Source organism: Ascaphus truei, chromosome 4 (assembly GCF_040206685.1).
Source record: "Ascaphus truei isolate aAscTru1 chromosome 4, aAscTru1.hap1, whole genome shotgun sequence".
Classification (NCBI taxonomy): Eukaryota; Metazoa; Chordata; class Amphibia; order Anura; family Ascaphidae; genus Ascaphus; species Ascaphus truei.
Window position 1 is genome coordinate 187,998,001 of NC_134486.1, and position 21,623 is coordinate 188,019,623.

The 21,623-nt window shown below is 45.8% G+C and overlaps 1 protein-coding gene across 6 annotated transcripts in view; it reads left to right on the forward strand.

Moving 5' to 3' along the window:
* The window catches only part of PDE10A (phosphodiesterase 10A), a 938,782-nt gene that overhangs the window by 506,818 nt on the left and 410,341 nt on the right, over nt 1-21,623 (forward strand). For all 6 annotated transcript variants that reach the window (XM_075596713.1, XM_075596710.1, XM_075596711.1 and 3 more), the window contains one exon: nt 4,476-4,631. In XM_075596713.1, coding sequence (XP_075452828.1) covers nt 4,476-4,631 — 156 coding nt within the window. The remainder of the gene's footprint in view (nt 1-4,475; nt 4,632-21,623) is intronic.

A 21,623-nucleotide genomic window follows, 5' to 3' on the forward strand; every position in this document is an offset into this window, starting at 1 on the left:
TACCTCTGGTGGAGCAGCAAGGCTTCTCTCTGCTTAAATGCTGAGAAGCCCCTATCTCTTTTATTAACAGAAGATCATCCACTGTTTATTTTACAGTTCATGTTTTATTTCAATTGTAGTCACAATTGTTTTAATTAATAAATTGCTTCATTTTCCATCCACATGTCTTATATTGTCTAAAGGATAATACACTATTGTGTTGTTTGTATTTCTCTTGTCTCCCTCTCTGAGCTTATACAACAGAAACCTCAGCACAAGACTTTTGTTCCAGCCACCTACCCTCAGCGTCATAAGAGGTTTTTCTATCCACAAAGAGTAAATTCTTGCCATAAAATAGAAAGTAGAATAGAGATAGGTCCTGTCTACAGATGAAATGTTTTTTCGGCCGATAAGAATTCATGATGCTTCAGAGGGAAGGCTGCTTTCATACCACAGATATGATTAATCTAATACCAAGCCACAGTCTTTAACTGTAGGACTTTGGAGGGGCCAAGCAAGTTGTGGGAGGAAAACGAATCAGGTTTCTATAACAGTGGATGCTAACAACCTCAGACAGATGGGTGCTTTCGGCAATCCTAAAAGGATGCTCGTTAGAATTCCTTCAAATGCCCTGAACAAACTTGTGGTAAACCTTCAGCCTGCTTTCTAATATTTATCCCTAAACCAAGCTATAAGGCAGTATTTAAGCAACTTTAGTATCTCCTTCTCAGGAAGGTAAATTAGTATATTCTACCTTATTATCCTCTTGGTCACGAATGACACCAGAGGTAACAGACTAGTTATAGACCTAGAGAATCTAAACCAATTCATAGCCTGCAGGCACGTCTCTTACCAGCAGATTTAATGGTTTCCATAGATACATTTAATTGGCTCCACAAGGCAATAGGGCCAGTTCACTAGACATATTATGGCTTCTTGGGCAGAGAATGCTCAGTCCTCCCCTTCAGTAATAGCATTCACTCTGATTATTATTATTAGATGCTAGAAGCTTAAAATTGAGCCCTCGTCAGACACCTAATTACAGCTCTGCAGGCTGTAATTTAATCTTTCCCTGTGGGATATTCTGCTAGTGTGTGTTGCCGGGACATGGAGGAAAGAGGAAATTTTCTTACTGTCATTTAATTTTCCTCTGTCCCATTGTCCCAGCACGCGCACAAATTCCCATCCCTTGATTTATTTTCTTGTATTGGTTCTTTTTCTGTGATTGTGTTTATGGTAAGTGGTATTTTAAACACGGATGAGCCAGCCAATCTGGTATTGGTATGGTATTGGATGGATGATCCATACCAGCCAATCATAAAGCTTGTGTCTCATCAAAGGGGAAGGATTACATAAACACTCTGGTGTGTGCTGCCATTGGGAAAAGTACAAAAAAAAAATTGCGTCAATACATTTTAGACATGGGTAACAAGCGTTTCCACAAAAATATTTCTGGAAGTGAATTGTTGAAAACCGTGGTCTTTACATTTTTTTCATAAATTTACACTGTCTTTGGCTTTGCATCAATATTCCTCACACAAGCTCAATGTAATCATAGAAAGGCATACTAAATGTTATTGCCTTGGGTCCCCTTAGTACACTGATATCAGATATGTTAAAGTTTAGGTACTCTTTTAGTAAATAGTGGCCCCAAACTAGTAAAACTGCATAAGTCTCTTTATGCCCGGATTTTTCCATGAGAAACACTATACAGTAGGTGCCATTGTTGGCAAGCAGAATCTCCAATATAGCATAACAATACTCCAATGAAAGTATATATTTTCTATAGGTACACACTACAAGGAATTTAGACATGGGTAATATGTTTGTCACAAAAACATTTGTAACCGGTAATCTTTGTTGAAAATGTTTTCTTCTTAGACTACATCCTTGGCAAGACAAAACTCCCCAATGGCATCTAAAATACCCCCATTAAAGCAGCATGGAGATAGCCTTCCGCATACAGCACAATGTCAGAGTCTGTACTGATGCTCATTCTGCTGCTAGACGCCACCAATGTCACCCCTCCCCTTACTGGTTTAGAAGGTAGAAACCAGCGGGTCGAGGGGTGAGGGCATATAAAGAGTTTAAAATATTAGAAGCGGGTCCCTCTGCCCCTTCTTGACACCAATAAGATCCAATTTCCCCTTCTGTTTAACATTTATTTTTACTTTTTAAATAGAAGTAACTCAGATCTCTTTTAGTGATTATTCCAGCTCAGAAGTGTAGATGAGCTACTACAACCAGCAGAGGCTAATTTAGGGAGACAATGCATGATGTAATGGTTACATCACAAGGAGCCCGGCATTCCGCTTCCTGTGCCATACCCGATACAAGACAATCTAAAAAATGTAACCATAATATATATAACGCCTATTGTTTGAGAAATTCACTATTTTTTATCCCAGATATTAAATAAGTTATGTAAGCAAATAAAAAATAACACTTGTGATTACATTCACATGTCTCAGACAGGTCTGCAACCCTGCCTTTCGCATTATCGCTTAGCATACAATGCTTCCTTTGCAGCCAGGGTTTCTGAGTAATGTCATCCAAATGAGCACTCGGTGTCACCTTTTGCTCCTTATCCATTTTAACATAGACCCCTATAAGCTTATGCCTGCCATATTACAGCTTTTTAAGCACAGCCTGGGTTAAAGAAGTGCATAGCCATTAAACCTACTCACAGACAGCTATGCTGACCTTTTGGGTCTCATCATTGTGAGGAAGGTTATACTTTGTGCTCATTTGCATGTCATTACCCAGAATCGCTAGCTGCAGTGCATTGTATGCTAAGAAATAATGGGGAAAGGCAGGGCTGCAGACCTGTTTGAGACTTGTGAATGTGCTCACAAGTGGTCAATTATTTTTTTAACGCAGTACAATGAACGGTGGAGGGTTTTTGTAACTTTTTACCGCCATAAGTTATTTAATGTGTGGTTGAAACCGCTTCCAGCTTCACATAGAGAAGCCAGTATAAGCATTCTCACATTGATGAGACCCGAAAGGTCAAAACAACTGTTTGTGAGCAGGTTTACTGGCTATGTACTTCTTTAGCCAGGTTGTGCTGAAAAACTGTGTAATACGGCAGGCATAAGCTTATAGGGGTCCATGTTAAAATGGATAAGAAGTAAAAGGTGACACACTGTGTGCATGTAATTACCAGCATTTGAAGCATTGTATGCTAAGAAATAATGGGGAAAGGCAGGGTTGCAGACATATGAAACAGATGTTGCAGCTATTTGTTTGTACTTTCTGCAGGGTACAGGACTGCGGCAAGGCTTAGTTCAGGTTATATATATATATACACACACACACACACTGGAAAGAATTCCAAACTTCGGTGCTCAGTAGCAGAGGAACCATAAATCCACATAAGCTTCTTAATGATAAGTATAGTCCCGTAGCAGATGAATTATAATAAAGCCTCGGAAGTCTCATAGACCTGGTGCATAAATAACTCTCCTAAGGCATAGTATAAGCATGAACCGTCCATGTAGTAACATCCATAAGCTGTCAGGTAATGTAATAATCATGTAGTGGTATGTCACTGGGACCAAGGCCCTGGAGTCGCACTCAATAAAAGGTCATGGTCTCCCCATCCAAGTAAAGAAGAGAAGAGTACTCACATATTAGGCAATTCATCCATGTGCGTGCATAACGCCAAGCAGCAGCAGAGGTGATCCGAAGAAGGGATGGTGAGCACAGGTGTGGAACAGTGGGGCCACACACCAACGAGATGGGTTAAAAATAAACTTTATTCCATGATGCGATCACATCATAAATAAATAAAGTTTATTTTTAACCCATCTCGTTGGTGTGTGGCCCCACTGTTCCACAGCTGTGCTTCGCTTCCCTTCTTCAGATTCTCTCTCTCTCCTCTCTCTTACTCTTTCTTTCTCTCTCTCTGTCTCTCTCTTTCTCTCTCTCTCTTGCTTGATTATATAATATGGATGTTGTCTGACTTTTTTTACATTTATTTTTTTACTAATTTAGGCAGTTATGATAACTGTAAAACTTGATTTTGTAGAGGATTTTTTTTTTTTAATCATAACAAATAATTTTTGGTTTTGATGAAAGTGTAATTTAGATGTACTGTAACAGTTTAAATGTTTGATATAAATAAATAGTGTAGTATATAGGTTTTAACATCAGTAAAGGCAGAATACGCAGGGCACGGCCATATAAAATATTATCTTTTATTTTGCCATGATTGGTAGGTTTAATGAAAGAAAGAGAATTTATTGAGGGGTGAGGGACTAGCCTAATGCATTCTAAATGATTACTGAGAAGTAGAAAAGTTGCTGGCTGCTGCCCCTTGGTCTACCTCAGTTTACAGGTGACGTATTAAGCCCCGGGATAAAACCAGTAAGACTTGATAGATGTGACCATTGTTTGACGAACGGTGTCTCCACCATCAAAAATGTAACTACACAAAGGATTGCACTTTTTAATTACATTTTAATGTAATTTTTTATATACTTTTCTTTCCCCAGGATGACCGGTTTCCCAAAGGCACGGGACAGGACTCAAGGACTCGTATCCAGTCTGTTCTTTGTTTGCCAATGGTCACTGCACTTGGTGATCTTATTGGAATCTTGGAGCTTCACAGACACAGGGGGAAAGAAGCCTTCTGTCCTCGTCACCAACAGGTAAGGTCAAACAATAATAAAAAGGATGGTACTTAAATGACTAACTGGTTTTACTGTAGAAGAAAAGATAAGGACACCATGGTGCAATAATTTATCTTCTATAGGAATGTGGTTGGTGATCTCATATATGAATTCCACTAATATTTTCTAGCATTTAGACACACATGTATCCATTGTGGCAAAGAACAGATTAAACCTTTTTCGTACAGTGATTCAGGTTATCTTGCTGGAAAAGAAAGAAGGGTATAATAGTGCAGATAATCCAAATAATTTGGTCATTTATATTTACATAGTTACATAGTAGATGAGGTTGAAAAAAGACATGCGTCCATCAAATTCAACCTATGCTAACTTAAGAGAAAAGATACGTTATCCTATATCTATACTACTATACTATAAGGGGAAAAATAAATTAATTCCTGACTCTAAGAATTATCAATCAGATTACTCCCTGGATCAACATCCTTTCCATGTTTACTTATTTGGTATATCCCTGTATACCTTTCCTTTCTAAAAAGATGTCCAACCTTTTTTTGAACAAATCTATTGTATCTGACATCACAGTCTCCATTGGTAATGAATTCCACATTTTAACTGCCCTTACTGTAAAGAACCCTTTCCTTTGTTGCTGGTGAAATCTCCTTTCCTTCAACCTTAAGGGATGACCCTGAGTCCTTTGTACTGCCATTGGGATGAATAGTTCTTTTGAAAGCTCATTGTATTGTCCCCGAATATATTTGTATATAGTTATCATATCCCTTCTTAGACGCCTCTTTTCTAATGTCAATAAATCTAATTTAGCTAGCCTCTCCTTATAAGTTAGATTGTCCATCCCCTTTATTAATTTGGTGGCCCTTCTCTGCACTCTCTCTAGTTCATACTGTCTTTTTCAAAAACGGAACAGAGTGCACTCACTCTTCAAGAATTAAACAGCAATTTCAGACAAAAATTCTGTGAAGAGTGGACGGGGAGAGACTGAGTCTCCGCGATCTCACCTCCACACACGCTGGTCTTGGCGTTCCTCATGAGATGTCTGAATCACTACCGGTTCAGGGTCTCCCTGGATACCAGAACCTTGATGTAAAAATATGGGCATTTTAAAGGAAGATGTATTTAAATATCTTCTGAAAGAGAAACTGAAATTGCCACTTTTTTATTTCCTCCACAAAATCTACAAGGATATAAAAAATCCACCTGCGAGGCCTATTATATCAGGGATTAGTCCCCATGACCTCGAATGTATCTTAATATATAGATTATTTTCTTCAAAAATACATTGTTAATCTTAAATCTCATTTGAAAGATACTACAATTGTAATAATAGCCCTAGAACAATTTAAATGGGAAGAAAATTTAACTCAGCCTGTAGGCGATGTCAGACAATAGTCCACACGTGCAGTTTCAGGGTAAACCAAATGTTGAGTGGTTTTATTTCTCCATAACACAAATAAACATTTGGGCACACTGTTCCTTTTAGGCAAAACAAAACTCATAAAAAGAATGCCTACTCCTCATAGGGAGATCTTGCTAAACATTCCAGTCCCTATCTATCAGGCTGGCAGACGTTGTCCAGTTCCCAACCCCTAAATATATACCACAATAGTTATGGACCAATATTAAAGTCCTTACTTTATCTTTGTTGAGGAATCTCCGTCCCTAGAGAGAGTTTAGGAAATCCTTCTGGATAGGAGCTTGCACAGAACAGCTCTGTAGTCTGAGTCAGCCAACTCCTACAAACTAGCCTCCTTATCTAGCTGATTGTCAGCTCTCTCAGCTTACTTCCTGATTGCCCAAGTAGTCTTACTGGGTTAACCTTCTGAGTGCTGGATGAAGGACTCAGATGTATGTTTCCCAGGCATAATTATAAGTACCTGACTTTACCCTGTCACAGATAGGAATTATGATAAAAGTAAAGTTGAATCTGCTTTAGAAAGAAATAACGTCTTGGATAGAAAAACCCTTATTAATACCATCAATAAAGTAGTAACACAAGATCATATCTTCCAAAAATCTTTTATTACCCTATATAATAGAGAGGCTTTTAAAATTAAAGATTTAATTTAAAAACATTGGCACATCCTTCTTAACTCTCCTGTACTTGGAGCAAGTTAGCATCTAGTGCTTTTAGATCTATAAAGAGTTCTAGTACCTGTAATTGGTTAGTAAACCCACAGGTTTTTTTTGGATGCCTATCCTGTAAAGACGGTACTTTTTGCTCCACAGATAAAACAAAGTTTGTATCAAAAGTGTCAGGTGAACAATATGAGAGAGAACATTGTCTGAATTACAGGATGGACCATGTGGTATATGTGTTGGCGTGTCCCTGTGAGTTACAATATGTGGGTAGAATCAGAACGCCACTTAGAGTGCACATTGTAGAACACGTGAGGAATATCTGCCGTTAAGTCTTGACCTACAGTGTATCTAGACATTTTTATAGATACCATCAGGCCAACCAACAGGCAGGGCCGCTGAGGGCCCAGGACTAGAGTTATGACCGCCCCCCCCCCCAACCCTGTGTTGGCGGTCTTGCGAGCACCCCAATTTCAGACCTCAAGAGCCCCCTTCTGCATTCCCCCCCTCTTGCCATGTATTTCTCTCCCTCCTGTCACTCACTTCCAGTCTACCTCTCTAACACCCCCTCTCTCCTCTTTCTCCCCCCCGCCCCCATCAATTAATTACCAGACTCAATACTGTTTCCTCAATCCTTCCCTCACACTCATTCTACCCCTACTCCCCCCGGCCACACACACACACACAATCCCAGCCCCAATAATTACCCCTCCAATACATAAAACTCCCCCCCAAATAAATACAAAAACCCCTCCATCCCCCCAAATACAAAAAATTCCACCTCCCAAATACATACAAATCTCCCCTCCCCCACCCCTCCCACTGTCCCACGCCGAGCCTCTGATTCCGGCGTGTGCTGGGCCTCTCTCTCATGCCGGTGTACATCAGAAGCTGGGCTTGGCATGCCATGACGTCAGAGGGGCCGGCGGGCGTCGACATCACAGCCTCAGCATGGAACAGTGTCAGTAAGGGAGGGCCGCAGCTGGGGAGAGCCAGGGCCTGGGGGTAACAAAAGGACCAGCAGCTGGGCAAAGAAGTTGGGCCCGGCCAGACCTCAGGCTATGTTTTATCTGCTTTGTCTGGCCTCTGGGGCCCCCTTAGCCACCAGCCCTGGACACTTGTCCTTGCTCTCCCCCTCTATCAGCAGCCCTGCCCACAGGGACTATCCTTCAAGGCTATACAACATGTCACCACTAATTTGAGGTGTGCCAATCACATCACAGATCTAGTATTTCATTTAGTATGGACCATAGTCTCTGTTTATAATACTGTTATAAAAAGTTGTATGCATCTCAGGGCTAACTGAAAAAAACAACCACCCTAGAGAACAAGCTCACCGAATCTCTACAAAAACAGAGTGAAGCGGAAGAAGAGATCAGCCGCCTGGGAGAAGAGATCACCCTTCCCAAAGAAGGAATGGAGGAACAAGAAAATCGTGACAGGCGACAGAACATTCGCGTCCGGAACGTGCCGGAGTCAGTCACACAAGAACAACTCCGGCCTTACCTCCTGGAGCTCTTCAACCTGGTGTGCGGGGAGCTGGAGGAAAAAGAGGTCGAAATGGACAGGGCTCATCGTGCCCTAGGACCTAAGTCTGACGACCCAAGGCGGAGAAGGGATATAATAATAAAAATGCACAAATACACATCCAAAGAAAAGATCATCGCGGCCTGTCGAGACATGGGAGAAATAACTTTTCAAAATGAGACCCTCCAAGTCTATAACGACCTCTCAAAGGCAACAAGAGACCGCAGGCGAGATCTAAAACCGTTAACTAACCTGCTCCGTGAGAAAGGAATCCAATACAGATGGGGCTTTCCTTTCAGACTCACGGTCAATAAAAATGGAAAGTTTCTTTCTATGAAATATCCCGCGGACATGGCCCCCTTCGCAAGAGCGCTGGGTCTAACCCCACCACAAACGTGGTTAGCAACCAACTCGACTGCCGAGGAAGCTTCAGGGGACCCCCCCCGGACATCCGAGAGGATTGCGGCCCAACACCCAAGGGATAAATAGCAACCGCCGCAGCACCCAGATAAATCCCCCTGCATGGACCTAAAAGAAGGAAGGCACCTCCACTTACCCTAAAAAACACCTAATCGGACCGGAGCCATACCGGAGAGTGAGACGACGACCTTCCTGGAAAGTCAGCCAGGCCACCCAGACCGAACTAGGGGACTCAAAATTATAAGTTAAAGTTGATGTTCCGGAGGCCGTGAGTAGAATAATAAACTGTTACACATTAAATGATACCTCGCTTCCCCCCCTCTCCTCTTCAACCCAGACACGCAACCCCCTCCCCCCCCCCTCCCTCACATATACCCCCCCTCACCCCCCACACACCCCCTCCCCCCCCAACCCCTCCTCACCCTCTCCCCTACTTCGCATTCTCCCACCCTCCATAACTTAGGATCAGAGCGCAAGGGACGGACATGAATGCGCCCACTGATCACTAAAATGTTTAAAACCCATTAGCACTGCAAGATTGCACACTGAATGTATATCGTACACCATGAAGAGTGACCTGAGCTCCCCTCCCTCTCTTCCCCCCCTCCTGGCCCCCTCCCCGCCCCCTCTCTTCCCCCCCCCCTCTCTTCCCCCTCCCTCTCTTCCCCCCCCCTCTCTTCCCCCCCCTCTCTTCCCCCTCCCTCTCCCCCGCCCCTCCCCCCTCTCTCCCCCCCTTTCTCTCTCCCCCCCCTCCCCTACCAACCCTTTTCCACCCCACCCCCCCTCTCACACTATGGGTAGCAATCCCACACATAACCCCACACATATGCTATGCAAATCAGAAAAGCATGTAGAGGACGCAAACGAGCAAGAGAAAGTTGAAATTATTTCCACAGGCTGCTAAACTGGTTACAACATATCAACAGTGCAGAACTGCACACTAAACGTATAACAAAAAGCTTGAAATGCTCAGAGTGTTTGAAACATGACTGTGATCCTTTTACCCCCCATCCCCTCCCCCCCTCCCCTCCCCCCTCCTACCCTCTCTCATGCCACCCTCCCCCCCTTCCCCATCTCGTGTACCCCTGTTGGCAATCTTGCCCATAGCCTCACCGGTGTACTATGCTAGGGGGTAAAGCCTTCAGATGAAACACGTGGGCGAGGAAAGATTGAACATAGTCTCCCAGGCTACCAAACTGTTAATAATATACTGAGAGCTCAGAAGTACAAATAATATGTATAAACAAAAGGTTTGAAATGTGTGAAGGGATCAAGATGGAAATGTGACCCGCCTGTCCTGCATCCCCCCCCCTAACCTGCCCCTCCCCCTCTCCCCCCCCTCCCCTCCCCCCCCCTTTCCCACCCCTCCCCCCCCCTCAGGATCCGTTTCCTCACCAGCAATCCTATGGGAAGCCCATAAGGCAACCATCAGAGGGAAATTCATTTCCATCGCGTCCCACAGGAAAAAAGCCCGCCAAAAACTAATAAAGGAGCTCGCGGATAATATCAAAACAATAGAGCAAACCCACAAAGCTAACCCCTCAAAAAAAGTATATAAAACATTGACAACAGCCAGAGCAAAACTTAGACAGATCCAGCTGGAGGATGTTGAGAAGGCCCTGAAATGGACCAACCAACAATATTATGACAAAGGGAACAAGGCAGACAGACTCTTGGCCACTAAATTAAGAGGGGTACATACAAGGTCCCAAATCATGGCGATCAAGAGCAGGTCTGGTGAGATACAACATAGTGACAGCAAAATAGCAGCCGAATTTACAAAATTCTACACCGAACTCTATAACTTAAGATCCAAAAATGGCCGTCCTGAACCGATAGCATCCGAATTAATAGCGCAATATTTAGACAAATGTCAGCTCCCCACATTAACGGAGGAGGAAAACACAGTCCTCAACGCTGAGATTTCAAAAGAGGAACTGGAAGAGGCGGTCAAATCACTAAAAATTACTAAGTCTCATTGCCCTGACGGTTTCACCAATGTCTACTACAAGAGATTCTTGCCAGCACTATCCACGCATCTCTTAAAAATATTTAACGATTTTATGGAAGGAAACCAAATCCCCCCATCAATGTCCCTGGCCACCCTGGCCATAATACATAAGGAAGGCAGGGACCCGATGCATTGTGGAAGCTATCGTCCAATCTCCCTTCTAAACTGTGATCTCAAATTATATAGCAAAATACTTGCAAATAGATTAAACCCCATCTTACCGAGACTAATAAACAATGACCAGGTAGGATTTGTCGCGGGCAGGCAGGCCTCAGACAATACTCGGAAGATAATCGATATTATTGAGCACGTCCATCTCACAGGGACCAAAGCACTACTCCTCAGCTTAGACGCAGAGAAGGCGTTTGATAGAATAGACTGGCTATTCATGGACCATGTTATGCGCAAATTCGGCTTTAAAGACGCATATCTAGAAGGGGTCCGTAGATTATACCAAAACCCGTCTGCAACAGTAAAATTGCCAAGGGGCAGTAACCAGAGATTCGAGATCACGAATGGAACTCGACAGGGATGCCCCCTATCCCCTCTCCTCTTTGCATTAACCATAGAACCCCTGGCATCAGCAATAAGAGCCAATAGAGACATCAAAGGAATAGAAATTGGACACAGGCAGCACAAAATATCACTATTCGCTGATGATGTCATTTTAACCCTTACACAGCCCCAAATCTCCCTACCTAACCTCCAAAAAGAACTCCAAGATTTTGGAGATATCTCAGGGTATAAAATCAACAACGACAAATCAGAAGCACTAAATTTAAGCCTGCCAGAGCCAGAGGTGAAACTCCTCAAATTAAACTTTAACTATCGTTGGAGCTCCTCGAGTATAAAATATCTGGGAGTTAAGATAGCGAGGAACTACCAATCCCTATATCAACATATGGAACTGCATTAGGCAGTGAGGCATTTAAAGTGAGCTTTTTAAGTGATAAAAACAGTTAGACTACAGTTTGACTAGAGGTGACTGGGGACTGGATCTACTGCACACTCTTTTACTCAAGACAACAAACGGTAAGCTATTCAGATCACACTATGATCCCATGCTTGTTAGCCTGCATAGTTTAACCCCCCACCCCTTTACAACTTCTTTCACTGAAACCTCTCCCAAAACTGACTGCACAAAACACTGAAACCCTGAATTGACCCTAGCATTGCAATGCAGCAAAACACTTGACAAGGTACAGGCCCACCCCTGCTGTTTAGTCTGCACACACTCACTCTGCTCACAGCAGCTCCTTGCAGCACTGCCTACTTCTGGCATCATGAACCTGCTATGTCTTCTAACTTTTTTCTTTCTCCTGGCCTCATGGAGATGTTACTCCCTCTATCCACTACAAACTCCTCCATCCTGGCCCACACACAACATCACCATACACCCTGGACTACTCAAAAGCCTTGCACTATCTACTGAATGTTGGTGGAGAACTCTAAAAACCAGCACACCAACCACCGCACACTCAAATGGAAAACACCACAAATTTACAACTTGCAAACAACTACCCAAATTTCTACTCATACTATTACTCTCTCTAGCAGGTGATGTTGAAACTAACCCAGGTCCTCCCATTTCAGCTCTGTCCCTTGCCCCTGAGAATTCCACCTTTAAATTCCAAAAAGGCATATCTGTCGCCCATATAAACATCCGGAGCCTGCTGCCCAAACTGGATGAACTAAGGGCATGGTGCCTTATGCATAAACCCAAAGCCATCGTTCTTACAGAAACATGGCTATCCTCTAAAACCCCTGATGCAAATATCGCCATTCAGGGATACTCCATTTTTAGGAGAGATAGGTCAAAGAGAGGAGGAGGGGTGTTATTTTATATTGCAGACACCTTACAATTTACACTGTTACATTGCCCACCAAGTCCACCCTCTTTTGAAACTCTAGTTGGCAAAATCTGCCTCCCCTTTTCTAAGCCCATCTTGCTTGCTGGCATCTACCGCCCCCCTAAAGCCCCTCTACAATCCTTGACTGATATCACCCAATTTCTTGGGTCCATTTCCTCTCTGAATGAGAAGAGTGAGCTGCTTGTTCTAGGGGATTTCAACTTCAATTGGCTTGACCCTAAAAACCACAAAATCCAGATACAACTCAAGTCACTTAACCTATCGCAACTCATTTCCCAACCCACACGGATAAACCTGAAATCGCATAACCATTCCTTGCTAGACTGGATTCTCTCCTCAAACCCCAGCAGAATCCAATCCTCTGGCATCCTTCCTGATATTTTCAGTGACCATCCAATAGTGTACTGTGTAAGGAAAATTAAACCGCCCCATTCAAGCCCTAAAGTTCTCCTCACTAGAACATTTAAAAACTTTAACCCACAACAGTTTCTGGATGACCTTACCAACTGCCCATGGCACAGAATCGATTTAATTCCCGACCCTGATTCTGCGCTCGACTATTTCCAATCCGAGTTCTTAAAACTCTGCAATACCCATGCTCCACTACGCAGAATAAGGGTACGGGGTGCCCACCTTCCATGGGTTACACCTGACCTTATAGCACTCTACCAGTTCAGGGATGCCTTGTGGAAAAGCTACAAAGTAACTGGCACTACCAAGGATCTCAATCACTACAGATGCCTGCGGAACGTGTGCACAAGGCAAACAAGGTATGCAAAAGCACAATATTACTCTGACAATCTCCACCAAAATACATCAAACCCAGCTAACTACTGGAAGGTTATCAACAATATATTCCAGGCTCCTAACCATCAACAACCAAGTAATATCACTAAGGGGGATATTACTCTGACAAACCCCACTGACATTGCAAATGCATTCAATGATTACTTTGTGGGGTGTGCCACTAACTTATTAGCGAAACGCAGCACAAACCCCAAACATGAATCTCATCCTGGGAGTATCCCTACAGTCCCACCCCCTCCCAACACTGCCCACAATTTTCAATTTAGCCCAGTATCTGAAGAGGAGATTACACAAGCGCTCCTCAAACTAAAACTAAGCAGCCAATGTGGACCCGACTTACTACAATCTAGTGTAACGGCTGGACCCACCTTGTTAGACCCACCCAATCTCACATTGGCCCATTTGGTCTAACCGGTCCCCATTACAAGGTCGTGTGTGGTGGTGCACCTGCAAGTAACAGGACTCCTGAGTCTCCCGCTTGGTGTTATAGAGGATGGCAGCAGGACAGGTATCTGAGGTAGTGGTTACGAGTCCAACTTACTTCACGTGCAGCGCCTCCACCTCATCAGGATCTATGCTTCCGCAGGGAGATGGTCCTGGTGAGGAACTCCTTCTCGGTGGTGACTGCCACTGCTGAGTAACTTCACACTCACACAGTGGGGGTTTCTTTGAACATGGCATCTTTATTATAGGTTGGGATGTAGCAGACTGCCCCATGCAGCTGCCGGCTCTAGCCGCACATCTCTCTGTGCTGTCCCTTTGCCAGGTACGCCCTCCCGTATTGAAGTGGGATTCCCTTTCTCCTAGGGAGATCACCACTGCGCCAGGTCCCTGGACACAGTGTGGCTTAGACAGACTTGATTGGTCACTCTGCTACCGCTAGTTACAGCACTAGGGTCACAAAAGTATTCCTCCAACCGCTTCACACAACTGCTGGCTAACACTTGCCACTACTTTGCCAACTGTGCAACCACACTCTAACTGACAGTGTAGTGCCCTTTACACCTCAGGGGGCAGGCGCATCTCTGATGTCACTATCCAGGGACTCAGAGCATACAGCCACTCCCTTCCTTACACAGGGCACCACACCAGGGAGTGAGGGAAAACCTCCATAACTACTGTTGGCAGGCCTGTACTTACCAGGACTTACTGCCAACAGGGAAGATGTATGCAGTCATTATTATGCATGGCTACATACTCCCCCTGGTTAATACCCACCGTCCCGGCTGGGACCTAAATTTGGTGTACCTTGCGCCAGGAAACACTGCAAAAGAACACACAAATAACATGGCAAACATCATCACATTGACATAATAATGCAAGCCCATCGCACTCACTGACCAGAAGGGAGCGCTAACGAAAAAGCAGACCACTCTAATTTGCCACTCAATAATAATGTAGAGGATCTGGCTTCTTCACCTCCCACCCCGCGGCATCATGCACAGTCACGCTGTATTCCCGTGGTATCCCTCGCTCATTGCAATACACCACTTTGTGCATGTACACACTGCGTCCTATCTTCCAGACCCGCATAAGTTGAGCTACCCTCTGCTCGGCCTGAATTCCTTTAATGGCTCCCCCTTTTTCTACGATATAGTGCTGGATATCGGTTTTAAGCCATCTCTCCCTATTCTCCTCTATCTCTCTCATTAGAGGTTCCGGGACATACTGGTAATCAAGCCCATGCGACCTTCTGTATTTTGCCGCAATAGCCCGTTCAGCTCGGCAAGTCCTGGTCAACTTACTTTCGCCAGCCGCCCCGGGCAGCACCCATGACAGGGGCTCATCGGTCTCTACCGGGTCATCCAACCCTGCGGACCCCTTTGGGATGATAAGGCCTGCCTGGATGCGATCCCAACTTACCCTTAGGGCCCTAAGGTATGCCTCGTCATCAAAGTCCCCGGCAGCCCACCAGTGATCAACCACCCCCTCCCTTTCTAGGATAAATCGGGTGCGGTCGAACCAGGCTACATACCCCTTGTACAACGGGGCCCACCACCTAGTCTCCTTCCGTTCTTCGGAACTAGGTTCTATAGACTCCTCTATCGATTCCTCATCAGGCCCAACCGAAGATACCCCGGACGTACCCTCAGATCGCCCCACTTGGCTCTTACTCTGTGACCAGTGCCCGCCCTCAATACCCAGCGCGCTATAACTCTCACTGGCCATCGACCCATGTCGAGAAATCCTCCCTCCACCCTCCGATCCATCATCGGACGTTCCCCAGTCCAAGCTTCCAGTCCGTTCTTGGATAGGACCCCGGGAATCCCCTGACAACCCTAAGCTAGAACTGGACCCGAATGAAATAGTGACGGGGACAGGGGCTTTAGCTAGGGCCTTGGGGCTAACCTTGGGTGTGGACGGGGTTTGGGGACGGGACCGAGCCGTAGGTATAGGCAGGGTTACGACCTGCTCCCCAGCAATACGTGTTTCGGCTTTGTCACAAAGTCTCTTTCTCACCGGCAGTTGGGCTCTTCACTCTCCGACTCGATCGCCCATTCCGTCTGGCAGGAGGTGAACGACTTCCGCTGCTCGACCGTAGTGGTGCGATCATCTCCCACTCGATTCCGCTCTGGTCATCCGGAATCACCTCCGCACACGCACGTGCTTCGACGCCATCTTGGGTTGGATCCCCAATCGGGATCTCTTCCTCCACGAGGACATCTGGCAACGCCCGTCTGCTGCGCGATCCAGTCTGGCTCTGGACTCGCTCTTCTTTCTCCTCCACCCCCTGGGTCTGCGACAGGCACTGTGTCATCTTAGTACCTCGCAGGGTCGGGGTGGATCGACCTCCTTCTGATCCACTAGTCACCACGGCAGTGGGACTCCGGCGATCGGGTGGTCGCGGTACTGGAGACACTCTACTCCGCGTCTCTACACCACGGGGAATGGCATCTCTCCATGGCGTACCAATAGTATGACAGTCTCTCTTTATGACCATCTTACTCGACAGCCTAGCACATTCCTCATCCGAGGATTCTAACTTGCAATTCGGCCGAGGCATCCCAGTAGGAGACCGGCGATGGGCTCCTCGGTGATCACCTCTCCGATGGCTGGGTTTCTCCGTCGGGAGCACCGAACCTGACTCCGACTCCGCGGGACCTGCACTCTCAGTCCATAGTGCTCCCGGCTGCTCGTCGATCGGCATCGGGACATTTCCTGCCACTCCCACCGCTTGTACCGGTACAAAAGTGGTCATGGGCCACATGTACTGCAGTCGGGTACATGGCAGTCGGCACTGCAGGCAAAGACACGCCACAGTCTCCACACCCTCTACCCGGATGATCAGGAAGCCTCCTGGAGCCGAGTAGGGATGAGTAGAAATCAACGGACTCTGGTCCACTTTATCAGCAACTGCAGCCATATTCACCAGCGGAGGCACTCGTTTCAGAGGTCTGCACTGGTCACTGGCTCTTCGCAACTGAAGGGCAGGGGCGGGTTTGGCAACCCCTCCTCCTTCTTTCTCCATCGATATCCGGTGGAACTGCAAACCACTCCCCCTGGTTGAAACTAGGGGGATGTCTCGTAGACTTGTAGGCTGACCCAGCACAGGTGCAGAGTGAGTCATAGTCCATGAGGGCGCGGCTCCAGCTTTCGCGCCAAACTCCCCATCGGGGTGGAGTTTTCTCGTTGGCGCCAATCCTGACCAACAATTAGCAAACTGCAAAGTTGCAAGACTTTCTGCAGCATGCCCACGCGGTGTCCCGGGAACGCGGGAACCGCCATCTTGGTAAGTATTGTCCTTTTTCCCATTGAAGGCAGCGTCTGGCTGTTTGTTAATTGGGGTATAACAAAGTCCATTTCGTTCCTCCCATCGGATCACACTGTCATGCTCATTATTCTCAGGGGTATCATCCCGAGAACAAAAACATGATAAACACGGCTCAGCCACGGCTTTCACGCCATTCCACAACAAACTCACAAAAGTCTCTTCTGTAGCTTGTTCTTCGTCCACGCACAGTTCATATGCGTGTTCTTCCTCTGACCGCAATCCTGGACCTTCTGCTCTGTGCAGATCCTCCATTCCTACGGTTCTCTCTCCCCGCCATCCTGGACCTTCTACTCTGTGCAGATCCTCCATTCTGACGGTTCTCTCTCCCTGCCATCCTGGACCTTCTGCTCTGTGCAGATCCTCCATTCTGACAGGTCTCTCTTGATCGTTGAACACTGATTTCCTGTACGTGGAGCTCCGCTCTGCGGGGCAGCTACCACATCCGTACAATAAACATGCCTTGTGCACCACCTTGTGTACCTAATGTAGATCTGACTTGTGTTTGCACTACCTCAGGCTAGGCTCACTCTTTCTGTGTCTACTGTAACACGTTCCTCCAGTCTGTGCTCCTTGGTAAGTGATCTGGAATGGAGACTAGAGTACTCTGGCTCTTCCATGCAGTACTTTGGGCGTCGACCTACTTTTGGCTAGCCTAGTGCGGACCCTTCCAGAATTCCTGCCCTAAGTTACCAGTTTACCCCTTCAGGCGTCCCCCGCTAGCGCTATCTCAAGGCGACTAGAACAGCAATAGCCCCTGGCTCCAGACTCACTAACCCCTAATGGATCCCAAGGCGTCTTTGCGGCATGCAGCTCCAGCATCTCCCTGACTACCCCTGGCTCCGTCCCACGCAGCACAAAGTGGCAGCAGACACTTTCCCTGTTTCCTAGCGTGTGCCTAGCAAAAGCCTGTCCTGTTGACAGGTATCTCAGCAGCGCCTCCAATTGTAACGGCTGGACCCCCCTTGTTAGACCCACCCAATCTCACATTGGCCCGTGTGGTCTAACCGGTCCCCATTACAAGGTCGTGTGTGGTGGTGCACCTGCAAGTAACAGGACTCCTGAGTCTCCCGCTTGGTGTTATAGAGGATGGCAGCAGGACAGGTATCTGAGGTAGTGGTTACGAGTCCAACTTACTTCACGTGCAGCGCCTCCACCTCATCAGGATCTATGCTTCCGCAGGGAGATGGTCCTGGTGAGGAACTCCTTCTCGGTGGTGACTGCCACTGCTGAGTAACTTCACACTCACACAGTGGGGGTTTCTTTGAACATGGCATCTTTATTGTAGGTTGGGATGTAGCAGACTGCCCCATGCAGCTGCCAGCTCTAGCCGCACATCTCTCTGGACATAGTGTGGCTTAGACAGACTTGATTGGTCACTCTGCTACCGCTAGTTACAGCACTAGGGTCACAAAAGTATTCCTACAACTGCTGGCTAACACTTGCCACTACTTTGCCAACTGTGCAACCACTACTGACAGTGTAGTGCCCTTTATACCTCAGGGGGCAGGTGCATCTCTGATGTCACTATCCAGGGACTCAGAGCATACAGCCACTCCCTTCCTTACACAGGGCACCACACCAGGGTGTGAGGGAAAACCTCCATAACTACTGTTGGCAGGCCTGTACTTACCAGGACTTACTGCCAACAGGGAAGATGTATGCAGTCATTATTATGCATGGCTACACTAGGTTCCTACGACTTGGTGCTCCAGCCATTGCCAAACCAATTGCGTCCATAGTCAACTCTATCCTGTCTGCAGACCATATCCCTAAGACCTGGAAAACTGCCAGAGTTGTCCCAATCTTCAAAAGTGGGGACAAAAACACTGTCTCAAACTACAGGCCAATCTCACTTCTCCCAATTCTATCCAAAGTTATGGAAAAATGTGTCCACTCCCAATTAAGCGATTTCTACACCAAGACAAATTTCCCTAGCCAATTCCAGTCTGGGTTTCGTCCCAAACACTCCACCGTAACTACCCTGCTAAAAGTTTGCAATGAAATCCAGTGTGGAATGGAACGGGGACAACTCACTGGTGCAGTATTCCTAGATTTTGCAAAGGCTTTTGACACAGTTGATCATGTTATCCTGCTTAACAAACTCCAGAGCTCTGGAATAGGGAAACATGCTTTAAACTGGTTTCAGTCCTACCTATCAGGAAGATCCCAACATGTGTCCATCTCAGGCTCTAACTCCAACCCCCTGGATATCACCTGTGGTGTACCGCAAGGCTCTGTTCTGGGGCCCCTACTCTTCTCAGTGTTCATTAATGATCTTCCCACAGCTTGTAAGGAAGACTCAATACACATGTATGCAGATGACACAATCCTGTATGCACACAGCCATAGCCTCTCTGACCTTCAACACATACTTCAGTCTGACTTTTTGAGACTCGAAAACTGGATTTCCCAAAACAAACTGTTTTTAAACACTGACAAGACTGTAACAATGGTATTTGGGACCAAGACTAAATTTGTAAAGCTTCCAGTGACTGAGCTCCTGATTAGAACCAACGCTACCACCACCCTAACACCTGTCACTAGTTTTAAATACCTGGGCTTATGGTTTGACTCCCACTTAACATTCGGGATGCACATTGATACCCTGACAACCAAGACCTATGCCAAACTAGGGGTACTTTACAGGAACAAATCCTCCCTAAGTCTCCTGGTCAGAAAGCGTATTGCACAGCAGATGCTAATGCCAATTATTGACTATGGAGACATAGTATATGGCTCGGCTCCTCAAACCCACCTTAGCAAACTTGACACCCTCTACAATTCAATTTGTCGTTTTGTTCTCCAATGCAACTACAACACACATCACTGCGAAATGCTCAAAGAACTAGATTGGTCATCACTAGAGTCTAGGCGCAAAGTTCACCTTTCCTGTCTCACCCTCAAATACTTTCTGGGCAAGCTACCCAGCTACCTGAACAAGCTCCTCACCCCTACCACATGCAGTACCTATCACCTGAGATCAGACTCCAAAAGACTATTCATGGTCCCAAGACTCAACAAAGTATCCGGACGTTCCTCCTTCTCCTTCCGTGCACCCCAAAACTGGAACAACCTACCAGAGACTCTCATATCCACCACCAGCTTAAGTTCTTTCAAATCTAAGGCTGTCTCACACTTTAATCTGGTCTGTAACTGTTTCATACGCTCATAATATATATTTTCTTTAGCTGTGCATGCAATGTCTTGTATATAATGTATACCTTGTTCATTTATGTAACTGTATTTGTAACCATGTATTATTTTGTTTTACTCTGTGCCCAGGACATACTTGAAAACGAGAGGTAACTCTCAATGTATTACTTCCTGGTAAAATATTTTATAAATAAATAAATAAATAAACAAAATTACCCGGCCCTGTTCCGGAAAATCAAACAGGATCTAGATAAATGGGGAGGATATCAGATATCATGGATCGGGAGGATGATCTCGGTTAAAATGAACATACTCCCTAGATTATTATATTATTTCCAGACTCTCCCGGTCCACATCCCTGGCTCAGAATTAAAGAACATTCAAAAACTAATCTTCCACTTTATTTGGCAGGGTTAGAAACCCAGAATTACCAGGACAGTTCTCTTGGCATCAAGGGGGAGAGGAGGACTTGGTGTCCCAGACATCACAAAATACTACCAAGCCGCCCAACTGCGACAGGTAGTAGTCTGGAACGCTAACCCAAACCAATACTGTTGGCTAGATATAGAAACGTATTACGCCGGGACGCCTTCACTGCCGGCTTGCCTTTGGTCCCTGAGCAGGGAAGACATGCAGAATAGTAAATTCAAATTAGGTCCGATGAGACACACATGGGAGACCTGGACGAAATGCAAATTTAAATTTAAGCTCACAACACCTCAATCCCAACTAACACCAATTTATAAAAATCCGAAATTCCCCCCTGGCTGTGAGCCCAGACAAGTGGATCAATTCAAAGCAAAAAATATTAGAGCGGTTGCCGACCTCCTGAGCTTCGGGGAGTTCCTGAGTTATCAAAACCTACAAACCAAATATGAAATAGTAGGGCTGAATGTCTTCAAGTACCTACAAATTCGGCACTTTATTCGAACATTATCCCCAACGTTGGAATTTCCCCCTCTCACTGGTTTCGAGCGGCTCTGTAGAGAAACAGGCCACCAGAAAGGTCTTATAACACAAATTTACGCAGAATTGGAAAGGGCCATAGAAGCCCCCACACATACGCAGAATTGGAAAGGGCCATAGAAGCCCCCACAATGTGAAATAGTAGGGATGAATGTCTTCAAGTACCTACAAATTCGGCACTTTGTTCGAACATTATCCCCAACGTTGGAATTTCCCTCTCTCACTGGTTTCGAGCGGCTCTGTAGAGAAACAGGTCACCAGAAAGGTCTTATAACACAAATTTACGCAGAATTGGAAAGGGCCATAGAAGCCCCCACACATGACTATATGCTGCATTGGGCAGCAGAATTGGATATAGTTATAGACCGAGAGGACTGGGAAAGAATTTGGGA